The sequence below is a fragment of the Rhipicephalus sanguineus genome, chromosome 8 (genome assembly GCF_013339695.2).
Source record: "Rhipicephalus sanguineus isolate Rsan-2018 chromosome 8, BIME_Rsan_1.4, whole genome shotgun sequence".
Classification (NCBI taxonomy): Eukaryota; Metazoa; Arthropoda; class Arachnida; order Ixodida; family Ixodidae; genus Rhipicephalus; species Rhipicephalus sanguineus.
Window position 1 is genome coordinate 10,628,886 of NC_051183.1, and position 21,064 is coordinate 10,649,949.

General features: G+C 45.9%; 4 protein-coding genes, 1 long non-coding RNA gene and 1 other non-coding gene across 6 annotated transcripts; 3 read left to right on the forward strand and 3 right to left on the reverse strand.

Annotated features, from left to right (window-relative positions):
- The first annotated feature begins 1,766 nt into the window (after nt 1-1,766).
- LOC119401344 (protein YAE1 homolog) lies at nt 1,767-4,303 on the forward strand. Its single transcript, XM_037668066.2, has 2 exons — nt 1,767-2,087; nt 4,068-4,303. Exons 1-2 carry the CDS (start codon nt 1,894-1,896, stop codon nt 4,264-4,266), a joined length of 393 nt encoding a protein of 130 aa, XP_037523994.1. The 5' UTR covers nt 1,767-1,893; the 3' UTR covers nt 4,267-4,303.
- A 1,465-nt stretch (nt 4,304-5,768) lies between these two features.
- LOC119401343 (uncharacterized) lies at nt 5,769-6,580 on the reverse strand. The gene has a single exon (XM_037668065.1). The coding sequence runs from the start codon at nt 6,549-6,551 to the stop codon at nt 6,057-6,059; it is 495 nt and encodes a 164-aa protein (XP_037523993.1). The 5' UTR covers nt 6,552-6,580; the 3' UTR covers nt 5,769-6,056.
- On the reverse strand, nt 5,769-6,990 carry LOC119401345 (uncharacterized). The gene is made up of 2 exons (XR_005185420.2): nt 6,587-6,990; nt 5,769-6,000 (listed from the first exon to the last, which is right to left on the reverse strand). It is a non-coding gene; the product is annotated as an uncharacterized LOC119401345 (long non-coding RNA).
- Nucleotides 6,991-7,200: 210 nt separating this feature from the next.
- On the forward strand, nt 7,201-7,274 carry Trnat-agu (transfer RNA threonine (anticodon AGU)). Its single transcript has one exon. It is a non-coding gene; the product is annotated as a tRNA-Thr (tRNA).
- A 2,007-nt stretch (nt 7,275-9,281) lies between these two features.
- LOC119401347 (anaphase-promoting complex subunit 11) lies at nt 9,282-12,837 on the reverse strand. Its single transcript, XM_037668068.2, has 3 exons — nt 12,724-12,837; nt 11,754-11,873; nt 9,282-10,352 (listed from the first exon to the last, which is right to left on the reverse strand). The coding sequence occupies exons 1-3, from the start codon at nt 12,740-12,742 to the stop codon at nt 10,237-10,239; spliced, it is 255 nt and encodes an 84-aa protein (XP_037523996.1). The 5' UTR covers nt 12,743-12,837; the 3' UTR covers nt 9,282-10,236.
- A 277-nt stretch (nt 12,838-13,114) lies between these two features.
- On the forward strand, nt 13,115-16,362 carry LOC119401346 (heat shock protein HSP 90-alpha). Its single transcript, XM_037668067.2, has 3 exons — nt 13,115-13,242; nt 13,522-14,838; nt 15,372-16,362. The coding sequence occupies exons 2-3, from the start codon at nt 13,522-13,524 to the stop codon at nt 16,242-16,244; spliced, it is 2,190 nt and encodes a 729-aa protein (XP_037523995.1). The 5' UTR covers nt 13,115-13,242; the 3' UTR covers nt 16,245-16,362.
- The last annotated feature ends 4,702 nt before the right edge of the window (nt 16,363-21,064 follow it).

A 21,064-nucleotide genomic window follows, 5' to 3' on the forward strand; every position in this document is an offset into this window, starting at 1 on the left:
ACTACGTCCGAGCCACAACGACATTCTTAACACTCCTATCCACTTTTCTCCCTTCTCCCCCTACCCCAAGACGCTGCGCCGTGCTCCCTATAGGGCTGCAGAAATTAGGCGTCTCATTCTTCCTCTAATCACACAATCAATCAATCAGTTAGCAAAAATTAGGAAAAGTATGTTCAAGAAAGGTCGAAGAGTTCTGTGGCCGCAGTATTATCTGCAAAGCGTAAGCGGCAAACATGAACACAATGCTCGCTTCGTGAATGTGGCACAGCTTGCAAGCTTGTGCAACACGACGCGCAAAAATGCCACTTATTAGCTTGTTTTTCCATGTACAGGTGATGCTGCAATCGGCAGGCCTCGGCACTTTCGGCCAATGGTGTGTTTGGATTTTGATACATGGAGCCTGTGGGAAGTTTCGCAACTCGTATAACTGAAGAAGTTTGGATGCCACTCGCATCTGCTCAAACAACCAGTGCCACATAAAATCAGTGCATACAGGAGTCCTGCTTCTAGGATGCCAATTGGTTCAGTAGGTATGCAACTGCAGTTATGTGACCGAAAAATAGAGCAGCGAGTGACGAACCCAGATCAGTTGCTTTTCAGGCAACTTGGTCATGCGACCTGTGTGAGTCACCAGTGTGAGTGAGCATTTACATTGCAACTCCTTGCGTAACTGACCCTGCCGCTCACAAGCACCTGCTTGTCTTGTGCTTTCAATGCATCCCTTGCCCCTCCCAGACAAAAAGTAACACTGCTGAGATATCCGTGGAGAAACCAGCTAAACATGTGTTTATTACTGTCTTATTTATTTATTGAATAACTCTAAGGGCCCCAGGCCAGGGGCATCACATGAGAGTGTGGCCATGACATGGTGAACGGTACAAATTAGAATGGATGGCTTTAGTGACAGCTTTCTTCACTGGCCATTTTTAAAATGAGAAGGACCGACGATAGTAGCAATATCAGTTGATATAGCATTTTGACTCTTTGCTGTATGTAGGAAAAACTATTGTTGGTTACGACGTTGTGCCCATCAATGGCGGGTACAAGGCATACAGATGGCTGTTGTGTTGTTTGAGGTAGTGCACACATGTTTTGACCTGTGAATCTCAACATAAGAAATGAAAACACTTGTGAAAAAGGCAGAGGCAAGCACATTTGTATGAATGACAAAATCTGGACAGAATCTGGGGCTATGACAAAAGCAACTGATTCTGCCCAAAGCATGAATCGCAGTGTTTCGCAACTGATTCTGTCCACTGAATCACACTGTCGGGAGGGGTGCAATCAAGATTATGGAGACTACTACAGTTACGTTAAGAACTTTTCATTTGCAGCATGAGGCGTATGTACGTTTCAGCCACGGGCTTGTCCCCAATGCTTGTCCATGTGGGGAAGGGGGAGGATTGTCCCTTCATTCTCACTTGCGTGACCTTCAAGAAACACATGAAAGTAGTTCAATCAACTGAATATTCACTAAAGAATATGGAGCAGATCCATGATCACGGATTTTTCATTTCATAAGGAAAGCATGTTCTAGTTATTCCATAATGCACGCGTGCGTGAAAAACTAAAAAAAAAACATTGCAAACGACAAAATGCCTATTCAAATGCTGCTGTTTTTTCATCACTTGATCTTTTTATTGCGTGTGTATGTGAACTTTGCCTGCGGTGCGCTCGGCAACCCAATCCAAACGGTAAAGCTCTATCAACATCAACATCGTTGAACCAAATTAATCCAATCCAAGTAAGCAAAACGGCCACTTTCGGAATGAGCAACAGCAGGAAGCCGTGAAAGAGGTGAAGGAGGTCTGCGGATGAACTGTGACTTTCGTGCACAAAGTTTGTAGCAGTGTGCTCTAAGGGGGCAATGGCTGAACGACGACGGTGACCAGGATGGACGAAGACGACTGGGAAGCTCGAGTCGCGGACGTCGAGTGGCAGCGGCTGCAGGCTGCGCGGGATCAGGACGGGCTTCGCGACGGCATAGCCGAGGGCAAAGAGCGCGCACTGCAGGCCGGTTTCAACCAGGGCTTCCGCGAGGGTTTTCAGCTGCTTCGCCAAGTCGCCGTGTGGAGGGGCCTGGTCCGGTAAGTTACCGCTGCTTACCGTGGCGCTCGATCACAAACTGAGCCGATTATAAGAACTTTGATACGGTACTCGCGGACGGAAGGACCGCCTAAACACGAATGATCGTGTTGTGCCCTTCGTTCGTCGAGTTCGAGTTTTGAGTGCAGCGGGGTCGTCACTGTTTTAAGGCCAAATCCTTAAGCGTCTCGTTGCGCGGCCCCGTGAGCGAAGCACGGCAGGCGAATGAAGTGGTACACATCACCAGTGACGTTTATGACGTCTTAGCTCGCCGAAATTTGTTACGTCATGGGATGACGACATGACATCGTCACCTGGTCTAAAACAGAGAGAGAAAGAGAGCAATCGACTGATCAAATTACTCATTACTTTCTGTGATATACAAAATATTTAGGAAGGTAATTTTAAACAGAATAAGAGAAACATTTGACTTCAACCAAACAAGAGAGCAAGACGGTTTCAGTAAAGAATACTCTACGATGGATCACAATCGTGTGATAAACCGCGTACCTAGTCGAGGAATTGACTGGGTGCAACAGACCCCTTTATAATAGCTTTCATAGACTACGAAAAGCCCTTCGACTCCGTAGGGGTACCAGCAGACTTGAAAGTACTGAATACGGATATGCTGGAGGTAAAGGTAATGCTCAGTAGCCTGGTAAAAGGGAAAGTGTTTATGATTGGAAAACAACCACTGGAGCCTGTATGAGAATATTCGTACCTACGTCAATTACTAACAGGGCAGCCTACTCAAGAAAAGGTGATTCATCAAAGAATAAGGAATGGGCTGGAGTGCATATAGCAGGCACTCCCAAATAATTACAGGAAATCTGCAGCAGTCCCTAAAGTGAAAAGTATACAATCATTGCATAGTCCCAGTTCTAACATATGGAGCTGAAACTTGGAGGATAACCAGGAAATTCGAGAAAAAGTCGAGGACAACGAAGCGTGCTGTGGGACAGAAGATAGTAGGCGTAACACTGAGGAATGGGTCAGGGAATGAGCAGGGGGGTAGCGGATATTCTAGTTGACATCAAGTGAAGGAAATGAACCTGGGTTGGGCCATGTAATGCGTAGAACAGACCATCGGTGGACAGTTAAGAGTAACGAAATGGTTACCAAGGCATGGGAAACGCAGTAGAGGAAGGCAGGGAGTTAGATGGAGTGACGAAGTGAAGTTTGCTGGGATAGAATGAACTGGAGGTCACTGGGAGAGGGCTTCATCCACCTAAATAGGCTTAAAATGATTATAATGATGAGAATGTAAATGCAAGTTAACATGTCTCTCACACTGCGGCTTGTTATGAACGAAAGAAGGGGAATTCGAAGGTTGCGAGTTCAGATCCCACTGACAAAAAGGGTGATTTTTTGTCCACATTAAATCATTTCATTTGACCTTATTATTGATGGGAAAGTTTGTGCGCAAGACCAGACAATTCACAAGACGAGATAGACAGGAAGTAGACAGGAAGTGCCCGTCCTGTCTATCTTGTCTCGTGAATTGTCTGGTTTTGTGCACAAGGTTTCCCATCAGCTATGCACCATCTCGCCAAAATTCAAGTTTTGTTAAATTACCTTATTATTATGTACTACAATAAAGCTAAAGACAACAGTAATTGGCCCCTATGGTTTCCCTGGCCTAACTGTCTGTTGGATTCATTTGGTTGTGGCTTCTTATGTCTTTTAAAAAGTCTGCTCCCCAATTCTATAACTTAATGCATCATGAAAAAAATCTGTAAACACGGGGTGGGTGCTTGAGCCGACGTTTCGACAAGGAACTTTCCAGCCTTGAAGAAGACAAGTCCGCTTGTCTAAACGTCGGCTCGCGCACCCACCCTGTGTTTACGGATTTTTTTATCACAAGCCTATCTTCCCCTTCCTGCCATTTTTTGGATTAATGCATTATGGCATGTTCAGCAGGCTTGCCTTCATGTATTAGAGTGTGTAAATATGCTACATAACTTTTTTTTTCTTCTTTCCAGGGGTGCTTGCAGTTTTGCAGAGGGCAGTGATCGGTCGGAGCTGTCCGAACTGTCCGGCCGGCTGGTTCAGCTCGAGCGGGACCTGCTCGCAGGCCGAGCGGGTGCGACGCAAGTGCGAGAGACTCGCACCCAAGTGCAGTGTGCGCTGCAAGCTCACGGACTTAGCCTGCCAGACGAGGCCCAGACGCAAGAGCAATAATAAAAAATTGAGGGGCCATTCCACTCTGAAGTTAGACGGCAAGCATAGTTTAGCACACGGCACAGAGGGGACAGGGGAGGCTAGTTTTGTATGAAAGGCCAGATCGTGAACATGCCCACCAACGTTCCAACCACTGCACAGGGTCTACCGCAACACATCTATGATGACACCACCATCTCGGTTACGAGTAACACACAATGCGAGAAAGCCAACTTACAAAGACCAAGCTTACGTGTATCTGCTTAAACACCGCTTCAATTCTGAACACAAATGCATTGCTGGGCAGGCATTTTTTTCCAGGGCCAATATAAGCAGTCTTATCAAAACACGAAGGCCCTAGGGAGTTTTTTATTTTATTAATGATATGATGTCGCACCGAGGAGCCCGTTGGGCCACTGATATTCCCACTACTGTTCCTTTAATTTTTCCTCGTAGGCATGTTGCTCTATGAGAGTCCTAACCATGGTGGTAGGAAATACAGGGCATTCATATTGTTCATAAGTGGGCATGACAGTATATATCAGTGATGGAAGTGACATTTTGATTTTTGGAGCAGATAAAAATGGTGCTTTGGAGTGGCCATAAGAGTTTTCGGAGCAGATCGCAAAATATTCCAAACGACTCCTGGAGTTTAAAGCATCATTTAAGCATCTCATAAATATTATTTATTATTAAACATATTGCACATACTATAATCACTTCAAATTGCAAGAAACAAATACTTAAGCAGATGGATGGTCATTGAACACAAAGTAAGATGAGCAACATATATTTAAAATACCAATGCTAGCGGCAGAAATAATATAAAAGCGATAAAGCTGAGCACCAAATTACAGAAGCAGCCACAATCACATGTAACTATTGCCAAAGCAGTAGTTTATAATCTGTACGAGTTCAATATGTCATTTCCATATTTTGCCAAAATAGTCAGCACTGAAAATTTCTAAAATAAAGCTAAATGAGCTATACACTTAAAATACCAGTTCATGTGGCATAAATGAGGTCAAAGCTGATAAAGTGGTAGACGTAATCAGTCACACGTCATGATACTGAACTAATCTGTAGACGTAATCAGTCGCACGTCATGATACTGAACTAATCTCGCGCACGTTTCACTAGAACAGACTGTTTGTAATGTACAAATATACAGCTAAGTCAGATTATATATCGACAATGCCAGCACATGTAGCATTGCCAATATGATAGTATACAGCTTGTTTCTGTTTTTGCTTAGGCTCGCAGGATGCTCACACGGTTAAAATTCACAGTTTTCAGTTTCCCGGCGCCATTTTGGAGCAGTTACTAACAAATATTACACTTTGGAGCAGCACTTCCATCACTGATACATTCACATTTTGCAAGTGTGGTTGTGTAGCCTTTAAGACACTTGTCCTCGGAATGTGAAGGACCGGGTTCAAACCCCAGCACTGATAGCAGAATTTTTTTCAACCATGGCTGAGTTTTATACAGCTTAGCTGCAAAAATAGGGAGCGACCCAGAAACACGCCTCCTTCTTTCCTTTATTGTCGCCACTCGGCTCGGCCGACTCGGTGTTGCCGTCCCAGTGGCCGGTGGTGACGTAGTTGTACAGCAGTTCGTGCGGCAGAGGCTTCCTCTCGTCGGCGGGCACGAACATCTCGTTGCGGGCGATCTTGAGCCAACCCCAGTAGATGAACGTCAACCAGCCGGCGGTGATCAGCAGCGCGCGACCCGGCATACCACCTCTCCCCGACACTGCAAAACAACAGTCCGGAGGAACAAGTTCAGGTTTAAAACGTCGGCTCGCCGGTTCACACACCACACAGAGCGCGCATCTTTCGTGCCTCCTCGGCGACGGTACTGCGACCCGCGCGTACGGAACGCAGCGCGCGTAGGACCGCGCGTTTCAGTGGCGGCTTCTCGCAACCGTTCTTGAGCAAGCGGCGGTACAGACGCTTTAGCTTGGAAGCGTCGTCCTGGTCGCCCCGTGGCTCCTTGACCAGCCGCTGGCAGAGGCTGCGTACGCGCGCAATGGACGCGAGAAGCAGCAGAAGAGTCTCGAGTTGGTGACCGTTTCGCATTCGCTGCATTAGGTACGCGGCAGCTAACTCGCAGTCCGCGACTGCTCGGCCCACTAGGGACTCGTGTCGCGACCGCGAAAGAAGACGTCGAAGGGTGCGACACACCTTGTGCACTCGGCCCAAGCCGCTCTCTGGAGGCAAGTGGTTGAAAACGGTGCGAACGAGCACGCGCAGGATGACCGCCTCCCTTCGCAAGTGAAAAAGTTCGGCACGCCGAGTAGCCATGGGAACAGCGGCTGCGCAAGAGCGCGGCTACTCACTGCTTGCCCTTGACGATGCGCCCTCGGAGTCGCCGCTGCTACCGATTCATGAAGGCTCTCCGACCCACAGTCGCGATGCGCTCGTTCAACTTGTGCTGTTTTCAAATCCTTCTCTGCTCTGGTCGCCGGCAGAGCTCTCGTTGTTTATAAACAGAGGAAGGTTTGCGATCTTTCACCTGCAGACGTTAACCATGTAAAATGCATGTAAACACATGGAAAGCATTGGATTGGCTATGGATCGGCGAGGTTTGACATGGCTCGTACTGCCGTATGGCTGCGTTCGTGCACACACACACACAAAGAAGGTTGAAGTTTCACACGACATGTATTTTATATCTTAGAAGAAATAGTTATCATGTGCACACACAGCTGCCGACAAACGCTTAGACCACGTTGCGTGCGGCATAGTCGTAGAGCGAACGAACACTGCTGACAGCCTAATATTTGTCTGTACAGATTCAACTTGGTTCTCGAAATATAAGTAGATGCTGAGACAACGTGCTGAAATCCTCATAATACAATAAAAAGACCACGACATGATCATTTACAATGACACAAGGCAATAATAGAACGACATTAGTACATAACAAGTTATTTTGACGGAGGCGTTCGTCGGCGCCGTGGCTTAGTTGGTTAAAGCGCCTGTCTAGTAAACAGGAGATCGTGGGTTCGAATCCCACCGGTGCCTGGCTTGCAAGAAGCTGTACATTTATTTTTTTTTTACACTTCTGTGACAGCTGGTTTTTCTATGCAGCTTGCTCATAGCAGCACAATTTCACATCCATTTTAGAGTACATAGCAGGCTTCCTTCCGCATGCACTCCTTTTCCACAAACTCTGCGCATTCATCTCCAGCACGCGCCTTCAATGGCGTTCCCTGTCATTGCAGTGCCTAGAATATACTCTAGGCAAGTTAATTCAGCCCATATGGCAAAAAGCCTGATGGCAGCTGCGTTGCTCAATTCCTTCTGTGGGCTACACTGGGCCGTTCACGCTAAAGCCATGTCTGCACCCTCGCAATTGGTTCTACTGATAGTGTTTACGTCAGAACACTGTAAGAAATAGTTCGTGTGTCAGAATCACCAAGTCGTACCAAAAGACGCAGTTTCTTATTGTGCCGATGCTTCAACAAAGCTACTACGATTTCACCAAAGCAAGCTGTCTGATGAACATCACCATAAAATTCTGCATGCTGTCTATTTATTTACGCAGTACTAGTAGCCAGCCACCCACACGAGGAGTGGGCGACATAAAACAGAAAGTGCTCATGTATAAATGAAATCAAGACACAACAAGCGTGTCACATAAATCGACAAAAAGAAGTTAGATTAATGTGCTCGTGAAGAGCATACGTGCAACGTTTGAAGTACTAGCAATTGCAACTGATTGCAAAAATTATTACAACTGAAGTGCATGTGGAAATGTATCAGTAGTCGGACATTCCACAATGCTGTCTGGCAAAGTTCAGTGAAAATCAAGACGGACCACAAAGAAAAGAAGAGACAAGCACTGGCGCTTAGCAAAGCGCCAGTGCTCGTCTCTTCTTTTCTTTGTGGTCCGTCTTGATTTGTGCTGAACTTCTCTTCTTAAATGCTATGTACCAACTAGGCCCAACAAAAGTTTTACTGATGCTGTCTGGCAGCCAATTCCATTCTTCAAGATTACTCTTACACTTCTTTGTACAAGACTGTCATATCATTTACTGAAAATTACTGCAAGTGTTGCTGAAAAGAGTTGCCAAGGCAAAAAACACACAATGAACATGTATGAGACCAATCCCAGTCAGGTCATTCCACACCAGGCATCCCAGCCATTATGGCGACTGTCTCAAATGTATTAGAAAAAAATCGTACTTATTTATGGCATTGAAAACAATGAATTGTTAGAATATTTCGGAGAGAAAATATATTTTGGTCATGGTGGGTGCCTTCCAAATTTCGCATAATGTCATCTGAGTGATGTTTGTCAGAAAATTTATTGAGAGATTATTGTTTCTCATTTGAACACCAAATTTGGTTTACATATTAAGCAAAGGCATTTATGTAAGGTATTCGAAGCTCAATAATATTACTGCAATTTTTCTGTCATATACGCCTTCAGAAATCATGCAAAACCTTCTTTGTTTGCATTTTTTCTCTTGTATTATTGCGCTATGTATAAATGTCCGAGTAATCAATACTTGCTCTACGAAAGGTATATTTTGCGTTATAAATATTTTCAGGCCACTGAAGTTTGTAAATCTTATGAAAAAAAAATCAGGAATTTGAGAAAACCTTCGAAAGGACACTGATGGGCCAGGTGGTAGTAGATAACTCATGCCATAGTGCAAAGAATCTTACGGATGGCAAAAGAGCTGTCCCGTCTTGCTCATTCACAGTCAGTGTGATTATTTGCGCTATTGCACGAAAGAAACCTTCATTTTTGTCCACACTGAGGCACAATTTACACCACAAGGTGCTCCAATTAAAAATCAGCTTTATACCTCAATCCAAAGCAAATAAATGGTTCTTATATGGCAAGGTTATCAGTATAGTCCATATAATGCAACTGTAAGATGCCAAGTGGCTCACCTCCCTCATTTTTCTCTTCTGACTACATTCCCAACACAAAAAGAAGTGACATAAAATTAAGCCTCGTGACAACTGCTCAAATGAAGTAGGCAACTGATCCACAAAACGAAAAATCCAAGAGGAGCACAGAAATGACACAATGTTTATTCAACATATTTACAAGGTACAGCATGGCCAGTTTCACTGCTCACTTCTGTATCCATCTCTGCAATAGTGTTTTTCTCCATGCACCATGTACTGCACAACGCAGGGTTCAACTGCACTGACTCCAAACATGCAGTGCTCACCGACTGAAGCGCAACATCATAGCTGTTAGTATAAAGACAGGTATGTACAATTTCTTGAGTTAACTGCATTATGTCACTACAAATGTGGCAGCTCAAGGCTAACTTCGCTCTGATGAAAGTGTTCGGATAAGGCAGGCGACTCCAACCTTGCTTGAAAAGTATGTGCAAACAAACAGGTTGACCGTAAATGTTCCTTCAAATCATTACTTCCGCACATTAATGCACTCATGATGAATTAACATCATTTGACAGTATCAAGGCAAATGAATCTACCCCTTCAAAGGTGGTTAAAGTCAAATAAGCTCAGGAGATGCCGGCACATGGTGCAGATGGATTCACAAACAGAAACGGTAAATTCCGGCTCGTACGAACCTACCCCCAGCTAATGAATTATTCAAGAACTCATATCACTCCACAGTTTTTCATGCACATCTTCCCTGAACTATTGTGATTAAACAGCTGCTGGGGCCTATTTCGAAAGGTGGTCTAGTCTCTCTTAGTCGCTTCCTTGACAAAGACAAGTTCACGTGCCAAAAAGTTGGCTCCTGCACGTGTGATCACTGTTGATCACCTCAGAAAGAGCAGCTTGGGCTTGTTGGTACATCTCCCTGCAATTTGGCTTCTTTCACGTTTAGCTCAGTCTGTACCAATCTCGCGTCACACGTGGCAAAAGGAGCAATTATTCGTCAGCAATACCCTCACACTGCATTTAATACAAAGCTGTTTCGTGAAATAATTGCCTCGTATAGCCGAGCCAGCAGCTAATTCGACAAAACGAGCGAACACCGTTCGCATCACTCCTTGAACTTCCACTCCTGACGGCACATGGGGCAGAGCTGCTGGACTTGCTGGGAGTTGAGCCACTTCATGATGCAGTGGATGTGGAAGCAGTGCGAACACTGGCCCCACACTGCAACGAGACGAAGCACAAGCTCAGCGAGGACTAGATTCCAGAGCTTTACTCACTCGGGCAAACAAAACACTAATCCAGTTTGAAACTTTATTGCAATTAAATTCGCATCAAGAAGATTAGCATAGAAAGAGTGATTCAGAATTTGTCACACATGCCTTCTCTCACATACCACACAAATGTTCTAGTAAAACTTTTGTCCAAAACTGCTAGGAATCAGGCTCGCAGCAACATTCAGCTCGGGCTCTCGTAGTTGTAAGCCTGATGTAATCTGATTGTGCGTGAGAACTGCCAACAAGACTGGTAGGCTTTTCTCCTTATATTCGCTTTGTGCTTGCCCCATTTACTCAATGGCCTACTGGGCCCTGTAAGGTGTCCCAAAAGGTGTCTCAAATAAAATATTTGCAACATTCCTTAATTATGTGCCACTGAGCAGTTCTTAAAAGTAAATTATTCAGTTTTTTTTTCACCAGAGTGCGATATGAACATTAGGCACACGAGCAGTTACTGAAGGTTAATTGTTACACCTATTACATTAAAAGTCAGTTGTTGCCCTGCTTAGGATGTACTTAATATGATGTGCGGTGATCAAACAAGGCATGTTGCTGGAGCTGATACTTTCCACAAGGTGTACAAGGGAAACAAATACATCTTAGAATATGTGAACAAGGTTACCATGACAAAATCCTACAATGTAGCATATTACTCTGCTAAACAGGTTAATTGTTACACCTATTACATTAAAAGTCAGTTGTTGCCCTGCTTAGGATGTACTTAAAATGATGTGCGGTGATCAAACAAGGCATGTTGCTGGAGCTGATACTTTCCACAAGGTGTACAAGGGAAACAAATACATCTTAGAATATGTGAACAAGGTTACCATGACAAAATCCTACAATGTAGCATATTACTCTGCTAAACAGGTAGCCTTTGTTAAAGGCAGGACATTGTGACATATCTTTGTTGCATATACACACACCCACACCAACGCAGTATGACCTCAAAGCATATTCTGTACACTTCTGAAGAACCTCACACGTCCAAAGGTCCACGTTACCTTACAATAGTAGCATTAATCAATGACCTTAGCGCAGCATCACATGGGTGAAACTTCCAAGTAGCATAGTTTAGGCAATATCTTTATTCACGCTTGAACCACCCACTAAAGAGCGGAGTCGTAGCGTTTAGAAAAACAGAGAGCTGAGCTAGTTGGTAAGTATTCAATCTAAAAAGACAGGGCGTGCAAACACGGACACAAGAAAGAAGTCAGGACACCACAAACGCCGGGGTTTCTTTTCTACTCCGCTCACGAAAAGCTAACGTGTGTTGTAGGCGCGGTCACCGGAATGATGAAGTAAAAGGACGAAAAAACGCGGGACGCCAACTTGGTACGTCCCTTACCTAGCGGGCAGTCGTCACCGGGCATTTTGCAATCGGGACAGCATCCGTCGAAGGGCACTCGGCATATTCCGCAATTATCGTCGTTGGCGATCCAGCGCCAAGAGGCTACGCTGGTCCAACCTGCGAAGTTTTCATCGTTACAACTCGGCACATTTCGCAGTGGCGTCTGTGAAAACAAAAGCCGCGTATGTGAAGTGTGTACTACGTTACTGCGCTACGAGGAGCGTCAATTTCGCAGCCGCGATTCGCAAGTTGCAATCGTGATTCAACTTGTAATCGCTTAAGCGGCAACACGTGTTTTTTAAATACAAGCTCCACGAACGCGGAGTCAACGCCCAACGTGGTCGCGCCCATTCGGGCAACAACGCGACTACCGATTATCAAATATCGGAGAATTTTCACCATAATTTTGTGATTTCCGATGCTCATGTCACGTACAAACACGTGGTGCTGGGATTCCTCCTTCGCCTCTCTCGACCTTCGTGCGAGGGGCGTCTTACACCAAACGCCGGCTTCTCGCTCGCTTATCTGGTTTGTTTGGAAGGTCACAGTTTCAATAGTGTGTCCAATCACTCATTTGACAAGAAATGGTTGTTTTGGAAGCATAATTTCGCCGAACAAAGCTCTGGCACGTACTACGCATTATGATGACGCTAGTACAACGCTGCAAGGCAGCGACACGGCTTCTTGGATTACACGCGTACACGGTGTACCGAGAAACGCTGGTAAAACTGTCAAATAGAAACACCAAACACGCCTAACGCTCCTAAGTCTTTCTTTCTGAGGCAGTGGGCTGCCGATTTTACAATCACCAGTCGTTTAGTCAAGTTGGGTATCGTGCACGCGCGAAAAACGAGGAAATGTCGATGAAATATGACCACGAAAAGCAACGGGAACAATTACAAACGAGCGCCTGTTGAAGCGGGCAACGCTAGCACGAAAAATTTGAAGATCGGAAACAGACTCATACGTTTAATCGTCACTTTCATCCCGATTCAACGAGAAGGTTCGCGAAAACTTGCCGGGAAAAAGCGCGGACAAAAGCCCGTGACGTCATCGCCGGACATCGAATTCCGCCGGAAAAGGGACTACTTCTCACCAAAATTGTTCTAGAATGTTCCAGAACGTTCTGGACGTTTGTGTCTGTTTACTCACATAATACTGCTTCCGGTAAGTAGTTCTAAAGATTAAAACGTATAAGTTTTATTGAAAAATTTTAAATGAGAAATATATTATCGTCACATAAATTAAAAAGTAAACTGCAACGTGTCGGTATGATAAAAAGACTTGTTTATAATTTATTTTAGGGTGTAGGCATCAGCACCGGAAGTGCGCAGCAATACACGGCAGAAACGGGGCACCGAGAACATTCTTCGGCGTCTTTAAAAAGCCGGCGCCGGCCGCGTGCGAGGTAGATTCATCGATTCGCTGTTCGCTCTGACTTGTGCCCGTGCTTAGCGGCGGTTGCAAGTGACGCAGTCTGATCAAAGTAAGTAGTGTTTGTAATTCATTGCGTCCTGAATTGCCCAGTTTCATCAGGTATTTCCATGGAGGCCGTAATAATAGTATCGCGTCTTTGTAAACGTGTTGCGATAGTTCCACGCCGTGTGATGTAACTGGTTCTCTTCGATTTTAAAGCCTTCGTTGTTTGGATTAAGAATTCAAGCGAAAGATTTTGTGGCTAGGGTTAATAATCGGGGCGTGCGTCAGGGCTTGTGTGACGAATTAGTCGGCAGCGTTTTTTAATACTCGGCACTTTTTCGTGCAGATGCCCGAGGAAACGCGCATGGATGACTCCGGCGAGGTGGAGACCTTCGCCTTCCAGGCGGAGATCGCCCAGTTGATGAGCCTTATCATCAACACCTTCTACTCGAACAAAGAGATCTTCCTCCGCGAGTTGATCTCCAACTCTTCGGACGCCCTGGACAAGATCCGCTACGAGTCACTGACGGACCCGAGCAAACTGGACGCCCAGAAGGAGCTCTTCATCAAGATCATCCCGAACAAAGACGACCGCACGCTGACAATCATCGACACCGGCATCGGCATGACCAAGGCTGATCTGATCAACAACCTCGGCACCATCGCCAAGTCCGGCACCAAGGCGTTCATGGAGGCGCTCCAGGCCGGCGCCGACATCAGCATGATCGGTCAGTTCGGCGTGGGTTTCTACTCTGCCTACCTGGTCGCCGACAAGGTGACAGTCACCTCAAAGCACAACGACGACGAGCAGTACACCTGGGAGTCCTCGGCCGGCGGTTCATTCACCATCCGCACCGACAACACTGAGCCCCTGGGACGCGGCACCAAGATCGTGCTTCACCTGAAGGAAGACCAGGCCGAGTACCTCGAGGAGAGGCGCGTCAAGGACGTGGTGAAGAAGCACTCCCAGTTCATCGGCTACCCGATCCGGCTATTAGTGCAAAAGGAGCGCGAGAAGGAGGTCTCCGACGACGAGGAGGAAGACAAGGAGAAAGAGGAAAAGACCGAGGAAGAGAAGCCCGACGAGGAGGGCAAGCCCAAGATTGAGGACGTCGAGGATGACGACGAGTCGGCCGACAAGGACAAGAAGAAAAAAAAGAAAATCAAGGAAAAGTACTCGGAGGACGAGGAGCTGAACAAGACGAAGCCCATCTGGATGCGCAACCCCGACGACATCTCTCAGGAGGAGTACGGCGAGTTCTACAAGTCTCTGACCAACGACTGGGAGGACCACCTGGCCGTCAAGCACTTCTCCGTAGAGGGCCAGCTCGAGTTCCGCGCCCTCCTGTTCGTTCCCAAGCGTGCTCCCTTCGACCTGTTCGAGAACCGCAAGCAGAAGAACAACATTAAGCTGTACGTGCGCCGGGTCTTCATTATGGACAACTGCGAGGACCTCATTCCCGAGTACCTCAACTTCATCAAGGGCGTCGTCGACTCTGAGGACCTTCCCCTTAACATTTCCCGAGAGATGCTGCAGCAGAACAAGATCCTCAAGGTGATCCGCAAGAACCTCGTCAAGAAGTGCCTCGAGCTCTTCGACAGCATCGCAGAGGACCGCGACATGTACAAGAAGTTCTACGAGCAGTTCAGCAAGAACATCAAGGTAAGCACTTGCAATCATCGGCACTCCCGGTTTTCATGCCTTCCAGCACAAAACGCGCCGCGCACAAGCGCCAGCACTGGTCCTCTCTGGAGGTCGCCGGTGTTGGTGCCGGGACGTGTGGGGTGGTGCTCAATGGAAGAACATAATAGGGCATTAATCGGATCCGTCAGGGCCTCTCTCTGTATGCCCCATTGGCGCGGTCTATCGTACGTGCCCGACATACCATTGTCTAAACGTTGTTGCAGTGGGAAGTATAACCTGCATGACTTGCTGTAGAAATTCAAAGCATTAGTCCGTTCATCATAATGTGCCTGGCTGGTGAATTTGCCTTACATTAGACCTCAATCTGTTACTTAATGCTGCATTGGAATTGCTTCTCGCTACTTGCCCTGCCATCGTTCATTGAAGAGAAACTATCTACTTTAATTTTCCAAGGCTCTGTATTTAGTGCCATATACTGTAAATGGCACTAGTGTTTCGCTAGTTAGCATTAGCAATTGGCCTAAACCCAAATCTTTTTTCCTCTCCTGCAGCTGGGCATCCACGAGGACTCTCAGAACCGAAAGAAGCTGGCAGAGTTCCTCCGGTATTACACCTCTGCCTCTGGCGACGAGACGTGCTCACTGAAGGACTACACTTCCCGCATGAAGGAGAACCAGAAGCACATCTACTTCATCACCGGCGAGTCCAAGGACCAGGTCGCCAACTCTGCCTTTGTCGAGCGGGTACGGGAGCGGGGCCTCGAGGTCATCTACATGATCGAGCCGATCGATGAGTACTGCGTGCAGCAGCTCAAGGAGTACGATGGCAAGACCCTCGTCTCTGTCACCAAGGAAGGTCTCGAGCTTCCAGAGGACGAGGCAGAGAAGAAGCGGCAGGAGGAGAACAAGGCCAAGTTCGAGAACCTGTGCAAGGTCATGAAGGACATCCTGGACAAGAAGGTGGAGAAAGTCATTGTCTCGAACAGGCTGGTCAAGTCTCCCTGCTGTATCGTCACGTCCCAGTACGGCTGGACCGCCAACATGGAGAGGATCATGAAGGCGCAGGCGCTGAGGGACTCCAGCACGATGGGCTACATGGCGGCCAAGAAGCACCTCGAAGTCAACCCCGACCATCCCATCATGGAGAACCTGAGGCAGAAGGCCGATGCGGACCGCAACGACAAGGCGGTCAAGGACCTAGTCATGCTTCTCTTTGAGACCGCGCTCCTCTGCTCAGGCTTCGCCCTTGAAGACCCTCAGTTGCACGCAGACCGCATCTACCGCATGATCAAGCTTGGTCTGGGCATCGACGAGGACGAAGTTGCCGGAGCCGGTGACAACACGTCGGCGGGACCCACGGCTGACGAGATGCCGCCCCTGGAAGGAGACGATGAAGATGCGTCGCGCATGGAGGAGGTTGACTGAGCTGGTCTTAGTCTCCCTTAGGTTTCCCATCACATGTAAATACCTCACACCGTCACGTGTTCATCTGTGTGTGTTTTTTTCTTTTCCTCTGTTAATAAATCTTGTTTCATGTTCTGTGCACTCGTGGTTTTGTCTTTATTGCATAACCTAACTGAATAGCTGCCATTGCAGCTTTGGCAGTTACAGCGGAGCACACGACCATAACATGTTGCATGAAGCTTTTAATTTTTGAGTAAAGCACAGTGGCGAGAATTGCAGTGATGGTCCTCTCTGAAGTTAACTTGGCTTGATAGCTTCATTTCCCTTCTAAAAATATGTACACGTGTATTACCGGAGCAGTCGGCAATATCCTATTTTGGCTGGTTTCATACATGCAGGTAAACCTTGGTGTTCTCTGCTGAAAAACTTATTTACAAAGTTTCATTTTGGCTGACAACTCTCCTGCTCCCCCAGAAAAAAAAGAAAGTGAGCAAGTAAAACTAGAAGGTGAAAGTTGTAATTGGGTTTGGGCAAGCAAACTTGCTGAAAAGATTTTTGAGAAATTTTATTGGAGGTGCAAAACCTCTGCATTGAACCGTCCCAGTTAATTCTGCACTGTTGCTCCCTGAATTTCATTAGTTAGGATATTTAGATGGGCTCATGCCTACTTGGGGGAAGGGGGGGGGGGGCATGAGCGAGCAGTATAGCTCTTAGTTCAGATTCACAGCCGCTCTTCGGGCCACTGGTGAACCGGGCCTGCCTAGAGATGTCGGCCAGGGGGCTCCTGGACGTCTAGGAGCCCAACCACACTCGCTTTGAATATTTGAAATAAAGTTGTATCCATCCATCCACGAAATCCTTCAAATCACTTATGTGCGAAAGCCACGAGTTCATTCTGCACTCTTGCTCCCTGAATTTCATTAGACTTAGTATATTTAGATGTAGATCCTATACTGCTGGCTCACACCCACTCAGGGGGATTGGCCAAGAATCGGGGGGGGTGGGGGAGCGGTAGAGGTGTTGTAGCTCCTGGTAGCCTTTGCTTATAGAAATTTTCAATACTCACTGTCTGGCTTCTCTTGGAAATTTGTGATAGATGTGACCACAGAAATAGCAGTTAAGTTGCATGTCCACCTTCCGGCAACTTTTTTTCATGGAGCTGGGGTAACTTTTGGGAACGGCTCGAGTCCCCTCGCAGTCTCGTAGACAAGAGTTCCTTTTCTCTAGCATCGCTGCGATCTTGTGTAAATGTGGGGCGGCGAAACGGTGATGAAAACTTTCGCAGACATCTGTGTGCTAAAAGCCCCGTGGACAGGATAGTGTTTTTTGCACGTAGTTTGTGTAACTATGCATAAACAAGTTGTTGAAAGTAATGCTCTTATAGAGATCCAAAAAGGCACAAAAATGCCTAACACTCAATGTATGTCTATAAATGAGGGATCAAGTGTTCTGTGTCCACAAATGTAGACTTTCTTTAAACATTAAACACCCTCGATGAATGCAAATTCAAGTGCCCTAAATCTAAGCTGACAATAAATTGCCATCGCCTAGACAGCTAGGTGGTGGTGGTTGAAGTCGCTGTTCAGGGCTGGGCAAAGATACTTTGAAATGGTATTGCGATACAATACAAGATACTCGGGGAAGCAGTATTTGAGATACAGATAAAGATACTACCACAATTATTGTGTCTGATAATTTGTTAATACAGATGTACGTAATGTAGCAGCAAACGCCTAAGCGCAAAAATGTTTCCTTGAAAACTTCTTGAAATTTGGAATACCTGTTAGTATCTGAAAAGCTTTGTATTTCTTGCACGAAGTATATCAGTTTCATTCTGAAACGACTTGCTTTATCTGCATAACATGACCGCTCTTCATACAGTGTGCTGTCAGCGGTATCTGCTTGTCCCTTTTCTAATTGATGGGAGTGGCTGCTGTGCTCGCTGGCCAGCTATGGGTTGCCATCTGAATAAAAGAACTTCACTAAGAAGCTTCGCAATGGTGGCGCAAATACCAGTGTGGAGTTTTACCTTGTCTCTAAACGTATCACTCTTTATACAATAGCGGATCACCGGACAGGTGTATAGCAGCAACAATGCTTGTACAAGGAGAACATAAAATTGTAATCACTTTACATATTCTACTGCTGGCATAAAGCGTTTGCTAGTGACATGCAACACGAACGTGCAACCTTTTAACAATTTTTCTAAACGTAGAATCTTGGGAGGCCTTATTACGCAGCCAAGATGCCAAAGAACAACGTAAAGTCATCGGTCTCGCCCTGACCGCCGCCGAGTCCCAAGGGATTCCGGCTGACGGCTAGGGGGATGAACGGGGGCAGAGGCCAAAGCCTTCTCCCCCGTCATTCTCGATGGGTGTAAATAAACGTTATCGCTTTCTCTCTACGACAGGACATATGTAGCCCAGAAACGTTTCATGCATATACTGTGTAGTTGCACAAGGCATGGCAGGGAACTTCCGCTATTCACACTGTTGCCAGTCACAGCTCTGATCACCTGGTCATTAGTAAAAGAAAAAGTGAATAAGCACGATAGAGGCAGCACCCTAATAGCAATGACAGTTCAGTGCCTACGGAAAATAGCATAAAACGACTCGTTGGGACGCTCATGAAAAAAACGGGGGCATTTGGTATGACATTGCATCTATAACCCTCTTCCTGACATCTTTGAGATGTTTTCTTATAATTTCCATTATTATAATCCATACTGAATTTCGCCATTTTACTAAGTAGTAAGCAGAAGTTTTGTTACTACTGTGTACTTCAGGTACACCCAGATTATTATATATTTGTTCTCAACATCACCTTCCATGCAGGTGCCCTCCATGTAAGTGATTGCCAATTTGCATATAAGCCAATCTCATCGCACGTAATTCAAATTTACATCCACGAGATTCTTCAAATCACTGATGTGTGAAAGCCACGAGGCGCAAAACAACCCCGTTGTTGTGTTCTTCAGACTTCGTAAGAAAGAGAGAAACTTCGATAACGATGTTGTAGCACCACCATAATTGGTGCTGCTACATAAATGTGCCATAGAGGCCGTGCACATTTGAGTACGACACTGCCCAAGTGCAAGTGTCATGGCACTGATGCAACTAAGAAAAAACATTGAAAAAACCAAAGGTTGCTGTGTGAAGACATTCGCACGTTTTATTTTGTCATGACTGCACGAGCGCCACCACGACTCTGCTCCACCAACAGTGACGTGCAGACCTCATTGCCTGCCCTCGCTGGAAGACCCTGGCGAAAAGATAAAAGAATGTCGCTCTTTAACACCAATATCTTGTGCAATTGGTGCTCTATATGGTGCCTTTTGACTTCATTTCTTCAGATATAAGTTATCAGTTATCAGTGGTTGCAATCCAGTAAGTACATTTTCATTGAAAGACTTGACTCACACGGGATAGTTTTATCAGAACTTCCTGAGAAAGAGTTTGCGAAGGGAGGTCAAGGCCCTGTCTGTAACTCGCGCTTCTGATCAATAAATATTGAGCTGGCATATGAACGCTAGTGCGATGAAGTACATGTGAGTAGATGTGTTGAGACATGAAAATGTCGCACGTCTACTCACACATACACATGGAAATGTGGAACTCACTCAGACTCGCCAAAATTTTCCTCAACCGGACTCGCTTGGACTCAAACTCATCAAAATATTATTCATCTGGACTCACTCAGGCTGACGTGCGGCCCGATCGAGTCTGAGTGAGTTTGCCGACCAATGGCAGCAAGTGATGCTCTTGATATCTCAACTGACGAGGGGTAAACCTTGTTAGCAATACTCTTCAGATTATGCGTGCAAGAACTTGAATACAGATGGTATTGCAATTCTTTTTGATGATGACACTATCATATACTTTCTGTTTTCCATTTGACCCATTTTACGAGCCTATCACAAAACAAGCCATGGTGAGGACACATTGCAAGCAAGAGAAAGCAATGTAATTTATGACCTTAATTGAATGTTAATGCAAACAGCTTAACAGATCTTGGCTGGTGACATCAGCAGGCATGCCTGAGCGAAAGTTAAGCTGTTGCTGCTGTTTTTGTCCATTCATTCTGAGATCTTCAGAAATTCCATTGCTTTTACTTGCCTAAGATCTCTTATCTCAAAATCATGATGTCATCACATGACAATCAGCTTTCAGAAGAAATTATCTATGTCGTACTTGGCGGGCTACTCCAGCTGTTCTGGTCATAGCGGCTCGCGACAAGCTCGTAAAATGGGTCAAATAGATGGAAGGAAGTGTAGGGGAATGTCAAAAAGAAAATGATTGTCAATACCATCAGTCCACGAGTCGTTGCAATCATAATCTGAGGAGTACTGCTAACAGATAACAAAGTTGAGACCGTGTTTTCTTCACCAGTTAAGCTATCAAGAATGTGGAACTAAACTGACAGAGAAGGTTAGTGGTGCGCTCTCCTCCGGGCAACGTCAGTGCTGTTTACCAACAGCTATTGTCCCGTGGTAAAGTTTGCAGTTTACGGTAAGAGCGGGAGATGTGTAAATGCGAAATTAAAAGAACGCAAGCACGCCCCATGGTCACCTTGTTTTCATTTAGCGGACCATTGCGAGAAATGCGGGTTATGCCTCTTAACCCTAACATTTCTGCCAAAGACATAATAAGTTTAACTGTGTGATTGTTGAAGCCTCCCGCAGTTATCAACATCAGACGATTGTATAAGCCAATCATTGATTGCTGTAACATGTAAAGATGTGGAATATCTTGTGGATTCACATACCTGCTTAACTTGACTTGTATGTGACCATGTGTAATCTCATGTGATCATATGAATCTGAAGCCGTACTTATGCTGTGC